Source organism: Oreochromis niloticus, linkage group LG8, assembly GCF_001858045.2.
Source record: "Oreochromis niloticus isolate F11D_XX linkage group LG8, O_niloticus_UMD_NMBU, whole genome shotgun sequence".
Classification (NCBI taxonomy): domain Eukaryota; kingdom Metazoa; phylum Chordata; class Actinopteri; order Cichliformes; family Cichlidae; genus Oreochromis; species Oreochromis niloticus.
The window spans coordinates 13,114,737-13,129,683 of NC_031973.2; the positions used below are offsets into that span (position 1 = coordinate 13,114,737).

General features: G+C 40.7%; 1 protein-coding gene across 2 annotated transcripts in view; it reads right to left on the reverse strand.

The window, feature by feature from the left end:
* The window catches only part of LOC100702520 (adenosine kinase), a 133,824-nt gene that overhangs the window by 102,972 nt on the left and 15,905 nt on the right, over window positions 1-14,947 (reverse strand). For both annotated transcript variants that reach the window (XM_005471337.4, XM_003441823.5), the window contains one exon: window positions 12,694-12,772. In XM_005471337.4, coding sequence (XP_005471394.1) covers window positions 12,694-12,772 — 79 coding nt within the window. The remainder of the gene's footprint in view (window positions 1-12,693; window positions 12,773-14,947) is intronic.

The window sequence follows — 14,947 nt, forward strand, 5'->3', positions numbered from 1 at the left end:
ATAATTTAAAGAACTGGGGCAATTAACAGTAGGCAAGTCGAGCAGCGTTTGATGTTAAAATAACAGCTAATTCCTAATAAACTATATTATTATAATTATTGTTATTATTATTATTATTATTATTACATTAATATTTTCAGAAATCCCCAAATAACACCTGCTTGATAATGTTCAAGCAATTAAATATTTTTTTTAAAAACAACAATCATCTCGTTTTAGAACCTAAAGTCTGTTTGATATGTTTACATGATATGCTCACACTGTCATTTCAGCTCCATAGCTTAAAGGTAGACTGTGTAAAACCTCACCACTAGATGTCAGTAGCTTGTAGATTGCAGTCATCCTCTCCTAATTGAGTTGCATAATCCTAGCTACTTTGCCTGCTGTAGGACAAACATGTTTTAATCAGCCAAAACAGATCAAAAACATCACATTTCGAGTGTACCCTATAATGGCAGACAGTCAATGTGTTTCTACTACTTTTTGAGTACAAAAACATTCTTTATACACCATTTTTTAACATATTTCAATAATTTATGAATAAATCAGGAACAAAGAATGGCTGTGTCAATTAAACATTATGTGGTATTTTATGTTTGGATGCTGGAGGCATCAGTGAGTGATATTTAGGGGAGTGTCCTGAATTTTTCTTTTCATTAAGTGCTGCTGTTTTTGCTGCTGTTAGCCGCTGTTAGCTGCTATTAGTCACTGTTAGCCACTGTTAGTAAAACTGTCTTTGGAGCAAAAATTACACTTTTGGATTAGGACTAGGGATGGGTACCGGTGTCCGGTGCCATCTGACATAAACGGTAGTAACCAGACCGAAAAGCAGCGCACATTTCGGTGCTTTATTTCGGTGCTTTTTTTTTCCTGAGCCAATTCTAGCCAATCATTTTACGTTTCCGAGGATAGTAGGCGGGGCCAGGTACATACGTTCTTTTAGAGCAGAGCTACAGATTAAAAATGCCCAAGGTGAAGCGATCAAAAGTCTGGCTGTACTTCACAGAAAAAGATGCAAACTCAGCAGCCTGCAACAAGTGCTTTAAGGTGATACTGTGATACTGTCAAAGGAGGTAACACCTCAAATCTGATGAAACACCTGGCGATGCATAGCGTTTTTTTTAAAGCCGAGAAATGTGCCGTGTTTGATAGCTTGCTGCGAGACCTCACACCGTGCACATCTACTGCGGGTGTGGTGCCTGTTATCGGACCCGGAGTTAGCAACATCCCCCAAAAACCCGAAGAGGAGAGTCCTGGCCCCTAGCCCTGTCAGCGTAGCAGAAATGATGACGGATGATGATGGCAGCAGCAGCCGTTCTCCTCTGCGTGAGTAGCTTCATGTTGTTCATGTGTAATTAACGTTGAGTACGCTAACCACATTATTACATTAATGCATGTAAGGTGAACTAGCAAACACTGTTGTAGTTACATGCGGCTGTCTTCTTGTTTGATGGCAGATACTCCCTTCACCCTGGCCAAAAAGGCTAAAATGACCAAAGAAAAAGTGGGAAACAGTTAAACATGAGAGGTTTTTGGACAAAGTTTGTGTTTTTTCCATTGTTTAAGCACTGCTTCCAGCCAAGAGTGAGACCATATATGCCCTATAGCTGCAGAAAAGGCTAACATTGTTATCTTTTTACAAAAAAAACAGCTGAACATGAGAGGTTTTTGGACCAATTTTGTGTTCTCCATTCTTTAAGCACCGGTTTGAGCACCGTTTAAGCACCGGCACCGTTTCAAAAGTACCGGTTTGGCACCGGTATCGGATAAAACCTAAACGATACCCATCCCTAATTAGGACACTTAGCAAATAAACCCATACAACAGGGGTCTCCAACTCCAGGCCTCGAGGGCCGGTGTCCTGCAGGTTTTAGATATAACCGTGGGTCAACACACCTGAGTCAAATGATTAGTTCATTACCAGGCCTCTGGAGAACTTCAGGACATGTTGAGGAGGTCATTTAGCCATTTGAATCAGCTGTGTTGGACCAAGGACACATCTAAAACCTGCAGGACACTGGTCCTGGAGGCCTGGAGTTGGAGACCCCCGCCATACAATGTAAGACTATAAATAAAATATTTATCAGTGAATGTGAGCTTTTAACTAGCTGTTGTTGTTGTTTAAGCGACTCTTGTTAGCTGTCCAGACGTGGCCACTCTCCAGCCAAATGTATAGAACACGATTAGGGGGATCAATATGGCAGCTTTTACCAGTGCCAGCTCCTACATATTTTTAATTGATTGATTCTTAATTTATGAGCCCGCATCAATTTGTCAGAAGACTTAATTACACAGTAGTCAATTTTTTAGTCATATTCTTTAGTCTGTTACCTCTATTACCTTTTCTATAACGTAAAAAAAAGACTGACTGTAGGTTTAACAATCACCTAAAATATCAAATCACTGACAGTCTCACAAACAATGAGAAATTTAGAGCTTTTCTTTACAAAAAAAAAGGGGATTAAAATCTGTCCATTGTTATGCAAACCAGTTGCTCTGGTAATCCAACTGTATCTTTCCACGCTTACTCTAAATTAGGGGAAAAGACCTTTAATGAACAGACTCTTGACCTTAGACTGTGAGCCAATATGGTTTGGGCCTACTTGTCACTGCAAAGCAATACTAAGGTCTTCTGTGGGATCACCTTTATTTCTGTCCCGACAGGAGGGGTTAAACTCGGATAACAAGACTCCATATAGGGGCCACTGTGTCACTGAATGGTTTAGTGAACATGGAAATGATGTGAATCATATGCTATGGCTTTGCAGTCACCAGATCTCAAAGCAGCTGAACACCTATGGGAGATTTGGACCAAACATCTTCCATCCGCCCAGTACAGTACAGAAGCCAAGGCACACTGAAGCTGTTCTGGTGGCACAATACCTTACCAAGACACTGCTGATGTTGCACCTTATCAACTGAGATGGGCATTTCAAGCAAACAGACTATTGTAATAATCACTTTCTTTTTTTTTTAATTTGTCCCCCGCACCCAGTTCTAGTAGACTTAAAACATACTAGCTTTACCAGGCAGTGTTTGCACAATAGTCTTTGGCTTTTCATCTTTCTCCTGTTTGTGCAGAAGCATCTAACGTTATCGCATGAATCTTTTACCAGCTTGCCACCTGGGAGATGAGGAGGGTTCCATCAGGTCGGGCATTTGTTGGCGTATAGGCCCGGGTTAACAACAATCACGACCGCAGTTGTTAACGAGCAGGGTGCAGTGGGAAACTGTACTGCTGAAAGACCATAGAGAAGCTGAAAGAGCAGAGTTGATATGACAGAAGAAGATGCGAGGGATAAGGTAAGATGGAAGCAGATTATGCGCTGTGGCGAGGAAAGAAGGTGAAGAAGAGCTAAACAACTTTTAGGTGGATTAACTTCACCCTCTGCTCTTTCTCCTCTCTCCTAACTGATCGCGGCAGATAGCTTCTGGTTCTGCTACATGTTACTTCCTGTTAAAAGGGAGTTTTTTATTCCTACTTTTGCCAAGTGCTTGTTCATAGGGTCGTGATTACTGAGGTTTTTTTTGCTAATATTGTAGGGTCTTTACCTCATATAAAGCGCCTTGAGACGACTGTTGCTACGAATTGACACTGTAGAAATTGAATGGACTTGAACTGAATTGATTTGGGTAGAAACAATACTTACAAACACGGGTAAAAACATACTAAAATATATCTTAACACAACCACTAGTCCCATGAACTATTTTTATATAATTTAATGAATATTTAAATATTTAAAAATCATGACCTTCACTATTCAATGTAAGGATTTTTTTTATTATATCCTTAATATTGTGAGTAGTAATGTCAAATTGTTCAGCTGAATTATTGGAAATCTGAAAACATTACTGTACTGCCACTATTTCATAAAACACTGCAGTCCAAATTAATGAAGTCAAGAGTTTTTTAATGTTGAACTGAAAATTAGGAACATTATTTAAAAGGTGATGTTGAATACATTTCGGTACATAAATAGGGACAGACTGACAATATTAATACTGCAGTACTATAGCCAGCCATGAGAACAAACAGGATTCTTTGGTGTGCATGACAGCATACAACTCAAGTTTTGGCTACTCAAGACAGAAAACGAAGCACATTAGCCTAATAAGCCTCGATGAGTGAAAAATACAGGCACATTTCTTCAAGATTTGTTTAAAAGCTTAAGATAGAATAGAACTGGCGCATTTCACAGCAGATCTAAGCACAGCTCAGTCAGGAAACCTGAATGTCTTCAGTGAGTCAAATAGTTAAAGTTGAGCCGGTGCTGCCATAAACCCGGTGGGAGAGCTTGGAATAATCTAGGCGATGTTAATGATGCAATTTATATGTGAGGGGACCGGTGTTTGGCAGGCTCTTTCCGTCTGAGCGGGCTGCACAACCCAGCGAGCTCCCAACACCCCCTGCTAGATGGAGGGGGTGGAGTAGGAGGAGGATGTCAGAGCCCATGTGAAAAGAGGGAGCGAGCGAAGCACTGATAAGAGCCATTACTATTAGTGTCTGTCTGTCACCTGCTGTGCGTCATCCAGCCTTCCCTCTCTCCACATGCGCCCCCATCCCCATCGCTCCATCCCCATCCGTTTTCCTGAGGCACATCACTTCAAATTTGCACTCACCTACACATTTTCCATCCTGTCAAAGATATACTCAGTTGGCTTGAAAACTGAGCTGAGCTGCACTCTGAAAACTACTCTGAGCTTTGTTTCAAAACAGTTGTGAATTAGTGAAGGTGCAGACAGCTGCCAGCATTTATTCGATAAACAAAATAGCTTCAGATGAGTAACTGAACTGGCACAAGAGGACGCGATATTCTAGACATATCGTTTCTCGGTTTTTACCAAGCCAACACAAAGCCTAATTTGGTATTTCATTTATTACTTGGCACAATTCTACAGCTCCTTAAACTTATGAACTCGGGAGAAATGAACAGTAATTGCAGGCTGTTCTTTATTTTCTTAAAACCTTTTTAACCAAAATATTTAAAGCTGTTTTTCTCAGTTGCTACGCAACACTTCAACCGCAAGAGTGGGAGCATGCTGAGAATGTGCCAAATAAATACTACTGCCACAGACATTCTGTGGGGAAATATGAGAGAGGGGCATCGTTCAATAATCACATGAAAATGCAGAACAGTTGTGTAAAATGCACAATCATCCTTTCATTCATCACTTACTTGACCTTTGTCAACATATAATTCAAACAATAGGTTGTTTAATGAACCACTGTTTACAATCTGAACGGCTTTGCCTTTCCGCAGCCATCTGAGAACACTTTTTTTCTCTCTCATTGTCTGTGTATCAAACCTACAAGTGGCTGCTTTTAACTGCAGAATACAGCAAGGTGGCAGGCGTGCCGAGTGTCCTGTGCAAAATATCGTTCTGTAATTTGACGTGAGCATGCTGCCAGATATGTAGACTACTGTCTGTTTCACAAGTCCTTTCAGATTTTGCTCAGAGCTCGCCTGGAGCCTGGGCAACTGTACAACAGCCAAGCAAAAAGCAAGCAAGCCAATGGTGCAGCCTTTCTTCCTGAGCCTGGAACCAAGGACTTAAAGCAAGGACACGTTATGCAAGATATCACATTCAATTCCACTGCCAGCCTCTGAGGCCAGATGATACACATTGAGTGCGTCTGTCTCTCGAGCCCTCAATGTTAATCAACACTCTTTCCAATGCATACTTATGAGTTACAATCTACTCCCCACGTCTTCCCTTTGGCAGCTTAAATTAAGTCGCAAATTTGACGGCAAATTAACTTCAATGGGGACGGTAATATGTCACCTATATGGCAATCTGTGCCGTTCCTTGCCGGGGCATCGGGATCTCCGGTATCTAAACGCAAAATTAAATCCAACAAATTATTTTCGTGTGAAAGTCAAATTTGAGGAAACACGAGAAAGAAGGCAGGATGCGGCAGGGCGATCGGCTGTGAAATCCTCCTGACGACGAAGGCTTGCATAATCGCTCAGTCAACCTTTATTATTGTGATCACAGAGTTTGAGATTTAATGCATGCTGGTATTAGCTGTGACATACAGTCACAATACAGCCGAGGTGGGAGGAACATGTGCTCAGACAGTGTGTATACGTGCATGTGTGCGCGTAAAGGGGAGGTGAATGTGGAACCAACAGAGATCTCCTCACTTCATCATTGAGTAAATGGCACCGCAGACATGAGCTGCGACTTCACAGCTGCCTCATGGCGGGTGACATTGAAGCCTACGCATGAACACATCGCTCATCAAAGCGAATGAGGCGTTCTTCGCTTCCGCTGCTTGTGCCGAGGAAAACAATGGCAGCCTGCCCCCCCGCGCACACACACACACACACTCAAGTGCACACTTGCACACCTGGAATGTCTGCAATGAGTGGAGATGGGAATAAAAAACGGAAGAAAAAAATCCATTTGGTTTCATGCATCTCTCTCAAGAAGCTTAACAGACTGTGACCTTTCAGTGCTTTGTACTAGGAAAGAAACGACAAGACCCCGGTGCCATAAAACGGCTCAGAACAGGGGCTAACAGTGGTTTTGCAATTAACCTGTCTTAAAACAAACAAGAGGGGTTTTTTTGCTTTAACAACAGGCGCATACTTGAGAGGACTGAATTCTGTGGCTAGAAACTCAAAGGCCCACCAGGGTTTAGGTTTTAATCAGCTATTAGCATGCTCATTTTGGCACAGCTGCACTCAGATCTATGCAACTACAAGCTCAATGCGATCAGAAAGCAAAACACACACACACAAAAGAAAAAAAAAAAGAGTCAAAGCTTTTATGTAGATCCCAGAATGAGCCACGATTAAATGTCACAAAAGCCCTCCAGGTCTTTTCACAAAGAAGCAAAGAATATTTGTTTCAATACTGATCATTAAGTGTAGGAAGAATAAGAGGACAGAAAGCAACAGCTAAAAATTACAAATGCCCCCTTTTAGCGTACATCCTTCTAAAAGTTTACTCAAATAGTTTGAGCACAAAAGCTCCTCTCTTTTTCCTCAACTGTCCTCTTTTCTCTAAGTGGTACCAGACGTAGGTATTTCTTCATTTAGCCCATTCAAATGGAGACAAGTCGCTATTCTTTATTTATTTAACAAAACGAGCTGTAAAAGCCAAACATTAGGTCATGGAATACTTTCACCCTGAGAAATAAGTCACTGCGTTCAATGAGACATCAAACCCGGTTTAAGTATTCTCCTGCAAAATATGAGCTGGTGAGGACCTTTCACAAAGTCAAGTAGTGCTGTGGGATTTTTCTGCTTTTTAAATACAACTTTCAACTGTGTGGTGCACATGCGTTTCCAATTAAGAGCCTCAGAGCCAACAACCGAGGCTGGGCCCCATTCACCTCTTCCACAATTGACCAAGTCCGAGGAAATGTTAAACAGGCATCATAAGCATGACAAGGAGAGCAGATTTTTCAAAAGCCTTTACTTTCTAAACAGTAATTAAGACATCACGGTGAATTGATGATGTAGGCTGAAAAGCATCCAATGCCAATCTAAATAAAGAAAAGAGAACATACTTAATCATAACTTTTAGCGACATTTTCAAAGCAAGGCCCCTTAGAAGAACCAATTTGTCCGTTTGGTGAATAGGTACACAGCCTGCTTACAGTGCACAGAAACACAATGTGTCAAAAGTGCTGATTTGTGAGGATCATAATGAGAATGCACGGTTTACACGAGGCACTTAGAGTAGGATCTACTTCCCTGGCAGCAGCAATAACTCCCCACGAGCCTGTCTCTGCTCAGACTTCAATCTCTGGGCCCCAAAGAGCTGTTGGAGGACTTTGATGTTCTGTCTAAATGAACTGACTGTGCTGCTTGATACAGCCCTCCAGTCAACTGAGTCCCCCCCCCACCATTTCTGTCACCTGTGATAAACACCATGCATGCTTGGCGTCACCAAATTCTGCCCCACATGCACAGAAAGGCCACAGATTTTTTGTTCCCCCTCCTTCAACTCAGTAAATAACTGAAAAAAATATGATTGTTGTTTCCTGCCGTGCCCTATCTGAGCAGAAAGCCTTTGATGTGTGAGGCTGTGTGTAAAGCAGGCAACGCTGGGCTGGTTTTTGTTACCTTACACCCCTGCAACATCCAGTAGGTAAGCCTTTATGTTGGATGCCCCTTCAGGGCATGGTGTTTGTTAGAGCCTGGGCAAAGGCAACAACCTCCAACCCACTTCTATCATTGCATTTTTTCAGGAGAATCAGAGCCAAAGAGCGCTGCGTACAAGCTTGCAACTTCGCTGGCTTGATCCAAACAAGATCCAAGGCTTATTGGGGAGCACTGGTGCACAGCTAGGGAAGTACAAATGCGCTGCTATATCTACTTTGGGGCTTGTATGATTTGAATATGAATATAGTGAGTAGTAAGTAGTGTTAAAGACAGCACTGAGTACAAGCCACTGATGACTAGCAAACACTGCAATGAATGATTTCAATCAAGGAGTAGGGTGCAGATGGTGGTTAGAGGAAAACAATACTTTATCCGTCTGAGCTTCAGCTTGGTCAATTCTCATTTGACTAAATCCAATTACCATTGATTCTGCATCTTCTTAAAGCCGAGGTTTAGGTTTTCCTTGATAGTGCAGAAACCTTAGCTTGGATGAAGCGGCAGTATTTAACCTATTACAGCCTCCGATGAAGCGTCTGGGTTTTGGAGGGAAGTACGAGTTCTGCTGGCGAAGGCACTGATCCTCCCACACCCTGGGTTTTCCCAGCGTGTGTAGCAATTCCCGTGCAAAGCCTCTGAACACTACTCTCTCTCCTCCAGCGGCGGTGATGCTCCTGAGCAAACCTGCCCTGGATCGAGCATCTCATTTAGTCACTGGGCCCCTTTGATGTGGATTCAGTGCTGCAGTGCATATCATTCGTGTTTGAAGGTTCAGCTTCCACAATACAGCCGGGTTTGAAGTTTCACATATTGCAGGTGCTACAATGTGATAATCTGGGAGCTGGTTATGCATTATACATTTTTCATAAAAGAACACCATCACCTGAAAGTGAAATGTGGAAAAGTCAGCGCTTCAAGGTATATATTGACAGAGACTGTTTCTGAGACTTCTGGGTGTGGGACGAAAACACTCTTGTTATCTTGAGCATTTCAGAATCAGCTCTACATCTTCCCTCTGAAGGGGGTAAATATCCAAATAAACAGAGTAGAATACCATTTGACTAGGACCTGCCATGCCATTATGAAGCCAATTTAGATGACGAAACGCTTCTCATGGGGCACAGAGGCCATGACGGCTCTTTCTCCAGTCTGGGCCCACACTAAAAATCTCCATCTAAATTCAAAAGAGGCAGTTATTTCTTGGGGCAGTTCCTTCAGTGTCTTCTTACATAAAACATAAAAAAAATCAACGACAACCTTTATGCAATAAAATGTCTAAAAGCGACATTTTGTTTTCTTGTGCACTTACAATATCACAACAACATTTAAACTTAAGAGAAGTTTGTAATCTTATTATATTTCCCAAAATCTCTGTCTGTGTGTTTGTTTCTTTGTCTGCAAACTCCTCCTAGACCATCAGTAGTTGATCAACAAAACTTGGCACACAAGTACATCTTAGGCCCTTGAAGGTTTTTATTTATATAAGATATTATGACGTTGTCATGTTGCCTAGCAACGTGACGGCAGTGGGCTAAAATCACCCATTTTTCTCAATTATCTACCCATAACACCTTAAAAAAAGCATTGTGTCATTTTTATTTCATGACATTAACATCTAACTTATATCCACAAAAAATGAATTATGCATGATATATTATGACACTGTCATGTTGCCCGGCAACCATGTAGCAACAGGCTGATATGACCGGTTTTTAGCCTTTAACCACCTACAGCAGCTTATGAAAGGATGCTATCATTTTAAATTCACCACAGTAGCATCTCATTATATACACCAAACAAACATGTAGGAACAGGCTAAAAAGACCCATTTTTTAGCATTTCTTAGCTTATAAACATTATTTACTTTTCAGCATGATTACGTATATCTGTTTGCAGACAGCACAAACGTGCCAAACAATACTATTTCCTGGAAATGTACTAGTTTATTAAATATACTAATGGTTTTGATTGCAGTCACCTTTTAAAATATATCGCATCTGCTTCACATATTCCTGCAACACTACTATATTTAGTACAACAATCTAGTGCTAAGTTAGCAGTGAGTATTATGTTAGCTTATGTGCTTGTGGCCAGTTAATTAGAATTAATGTGAGAATATGTGACTAAAGAGTAAAGTGAACAATGAATTTAAAATAGTTGCATTGAATTTTTTGCTATTTTTGCTATTTTCAGCCACCAACTGGTCCTCCAGACATTTGGTGTACAACACCCTCAACCTCTGCACGCCCACTTTTCATTCAAGGCGACTGCACAGGTCGCCCAAAGGGGGCCAACCTATCGTAATCCTGGTCTAACTCTCACTCAACCAGACAGATACCAACATGTTATAAACAACCTGAGGAATTTCTATGAATCTGAAACTATTTCAGTGTTTTAAAGTTCTTGCTGGACCCTGAATGTAAGTTTATATGAAGTTTTGGTTAGCCAAATTTGTGATTTCTTTTAACCAATTTGTACATAATTGCCAACTTGATACCATTCAATCTCAAACTGGTAGCAGATTGACTCCCTTTTATTACCATTTTGAGGCACCGAAGTTGCTTTTAAGACTGTGGGTGGTCTTGCAGACCTGTTCATTATCTTCAAAGTGACCTATTCAAAGGCAACAAGACTGCAAGTTCAGTTCACATGGACCGTGCCACAGGCTCCAACAACTGTTGTCCGTTGTGTGACTGTAGCACTCTCTCTGAATGTGATTCATGTCATACCTGTAGATTTTCTCCAGTAATGGAACTCCAATGGTCCCACACCCACTTCACACCATCAAAATCCTTCAAGAAACAAAGCTTGCTGGTCGTCAGCCATCTTGGCAGTTATTTCAGGCTACACAAAGCATAAGCTGCTTTCCCACGCAGGTTATACTAAATCCCAGTACATTCATTAATGGCTCAATCCAGAGTTTGGATATGATCAACTTTTTGGGCTTAATCCACCAGAGCACAAAACAAATTAAACAAACAGACTTGTTAATTCACATTGTGAATAAAGTAAGCCAAAATTTAAAAATACTGGCAACAGTGGTGCCCTCAGCCTCCATTTAGATACACCTATGGTATCAATTTCAAAATTTTACGTCCCCTCGTTCTTGAGTTATCGGATTCAGGAGAGATTCTGAAAACTTGACCTGCAACCTCTGACCTTGAGGTCAAGTTCACTGTTGTTCAGCTGAGGGGTAAAAACCCCCAAAACAAAACACATACCTATGATTTTACTACAATAATAACCAGATGTACCCACCCTGAAAACTAGTTAAAACTGTTGAAAACCAAAACTGTGCATGTTTCGGTCCAGCAACACGACTTGCTCACATGTCATTGGCTCTTGGAGGGGAGGGTTAAGAGGACCACCATCCTTGATTTCACCGAATTCTTCCACAGATTTTGAGTCACATCTCCGTTGACATCATCTTCAAGTCGTTGTTTCTAAATCGAGAAACCCTTTAGATGCCCAAATTACGCTGTGGCAACCCAAAGTGAATCTACAGATTAAGCTCGAGCATTTTGCAGTGATTGTTTTCCAACATCTAACCGACTCAAGCAGAAAAGCGAGTCCGCCAATTATATAAAATCTAACTGCATCAAACAAACAAGATTTAAAAGGCAGGGAGTTGTTGCCCAAAGAATAAAATCAATTTGACAGTTAATGTTAATGCGAGTGACTGAGGTTTATGCAAACGTGTCTGATCTTGATAATTAAAGAGTGTTTGTATGGAGGTGCACAGCTCAGCGTCTCATTTTTAAAGGATGTTTACTGTCTCCAAAGCATGGAGATGGTGGCAGCCTGAGGGCCTGCCTGCTTTCTTTTCCCTTGCTCTGTATCTATCTTGCGCTAAATACACACAAAAACACACACAGGCGCACATATACAAGCACACGTGTACAAATACAAAGTCTACACACTGTACTGACACATACAAACAAAACCCACACACAAGAAAGACTCTACGCTTCCACAGACATCAGCCTCTCAATTAGCTTCTGCACTCATTTCTCCTCCTTGGAAGAGAATTATTTTTCAGCTGGATGCTTTTTCTTTGTTTATTGTGAACAGACCAAAGCCTTATCAGCAGCTAATCACTGGATGTCAAATCCAGAGACTTGGTGCAGTCACATGAAAAAAAAAAAGAAGCATTCAGTGAATAATCTTCTAAAAGTTCAGATTGCCATTTTAGATTTGGACAATCACCAATTTCTTTTAGATGCTCAAATCTGTCTTAACAGCCAGAGAGAGGATCAGCATTTGTTTGATATAATTTGTTGTGACATGTTAATTGCGTCTACTTGTAATTCTCTCTAATTGATGTTTGATATGTCTCAGGAAATTAGGCCAACCAGATAACACTGCAAATATTATTAATCCTTCCCGCCTTTCTCTTTTCGTGGCAGGTTTGATGAATTCAAAACAGCTAAAAAGCTAAAACAGTAATGTGTCATCATGCTGTGCAGCTATGCTCTGTATTCCCAGGGCTGCCAGGCAGACAAATCTAAGGTTACAAGCATACCACCATATATTCAAAACACATTCGGGCACATGGCAGACGGCCAGAGAAGACTAACCTGAGCAATTTTGACTGAGTTCTGAGTCGAACCACCGGCATGGTACTCAACTTTGTTCCTCTTGACAATTTCTTCAAACCTGAAACAAACAAAAATAAAAGAAATGCTTCATAAGACACTGTTTAAGAACAATTACAGACTGACTGTGGCAATGCCAAGCGCGGGGAAAAGAGAAGGTTTATAGAGGTAATGAAGGAGGACATGCAGAGAATGCAAGGGACATGGTGAGATGGGTACAAATGAATAGTGAATCAAAACTTTCTGGAGTTTGAATGTCAAATGCAACTTAGCCCGTTTAACATGTCAGCCTCAAGCATTAAATTTCTCATGATAACGTCACCTAATCTTGTGGTTTCCCTAAAGCCTACAGAATTTTCCCATTTCCTCTTTCTACCCATTGTCTGGTTTAAAGGCCGGCAAAGTTGCTGTTTCGATTCAGCCGCACTGCTCCCATCAACCTTATTTCCAGCCGCTGTGTCTATAAAGCTGTATTCAGCTTCAGAGCAAAAATATTTTCCGAGCCCTAATGTCCCCCACACTAATTTCGCAGCCAACTGTTGAAAATAATAGCAGCTAAAACGTCAAACATTTCTTCGAGGGGCTGATGAAGACCATAAGAAGGCTGAAAGGAGAAAGATTATTAGACCTGCATTCATGGCAAAAACAACTGTGCTTCCAGCTTAACGCTAATGCCGCTCCACGTCGGAGCACTTAAAACCATCGTGCTGACATCCGACCCCAGGAAGAACAAAAAACTGCTATCTTACTATAAAACATAAAAGCTCTGTCTGTGTGTGTGTGTGTCTCTTTTTGCAAACTCCTGCAAAACCATCAGGAGTCGAGCAACCAAACGTAGCACACAGGTACATCTTGGCCCCCCTGGTGGTTCTCATCTATATCAGATTTTATGATGTTATCACTGTTGCCTAGAAACCGCCCAGCAACGTCCTAAAATGACCCGTTTTTAGCATTTCTGCACCTACAGCACCTTATAAAAGCATCCAGTTGTTTTCATTTCACAACAATAGCATCTCATTATAGCCACAAAAGTTGAAATACATATGCTTAGCAACCAAACAGCAACAGGTTAAAATGAGCAGTTCTTAGCGTATAAACCACATCCATCAGCCCTATAAAGTGATTAAGTATATTAGTTTGCCAACAGAAATAATGAAAAAGGAGCAGCAAATGAGAAGCATAATTTATAAAGTTTTTAACAACATATTTCATACATAGCTGTGATATGTATACAACTGTACGTGCGGTACATTGTGCAGACAGTACTGTAAAGTGGGAGGCACTCTTCTGGTTAAACTACACGATGACAGCATTTCTACATCAGCCCAAGCATCTGTTTATACATCATTTTCTGTATTTAAAAATAATTTTGGACAACATATATAACAATAAATCTGCAATAAGCTGGGATCTGCTTACAATATTGGCTAACCAGTTATCACTCAGACTGTTGCTATGATGATAATGTTAACATTAGGATAACTAAAGGAGCAGTACTGTGCAAGTGCTGTATATTCAAAGTTCATCTTTTCAGAATAAAACTAATCTAACAGCTTTATGCTTCACATGTGCAACCTCAATGGGCACTTCTTGAAAAAAAATAATGGTTTTAGCTTTTTATTTTACCTTTAAATTAAACATTTTAACTGCATTATGTACCTGTTCTCTGAATTTAATCAGTTAGCAATCTCTCGATATATCTGAAGAGCACTTCAGATGAACTCCGGCACTGCATATGATTAGTTAAAATGATCTCACACTGGATGCTCTCTGGCTTTGTTAATTAAATAGTACCAAACAAAAGATGCTTTTATCTTTTTCAGACACATATTTCAAGTGTTTATCTGTCAGTTTAGCTATATATTTCAAACATTTATGTGGTCTGATCTACAAAGAGCATGCTCACTTTACCTAGAGGGCACTCGTGAGATGGAATAAGAACAATCGAAATAATTATTTATACTTGCCTCTAGCCAAAAAAGCCCAAATTTCATTAAAATTTTCATAGACACATGTATCAAAAATAAGATGAATCAATACCAATGTCCGGTCCTTTTTTAACCCGCTAATGCAGTAATGCTGGTCGCTAGGAAATTTACAACAGGACATGCACACTTTGCGGCAAATTCCAAACTAAAACCAAAGTTTGGAGGTTAATCAAAACACAAAGTTACATGTGCACATAACAAGCAGCTGCCTGTGGGTTTTGAAGGTGAACACTATCATGTGGCTGCTG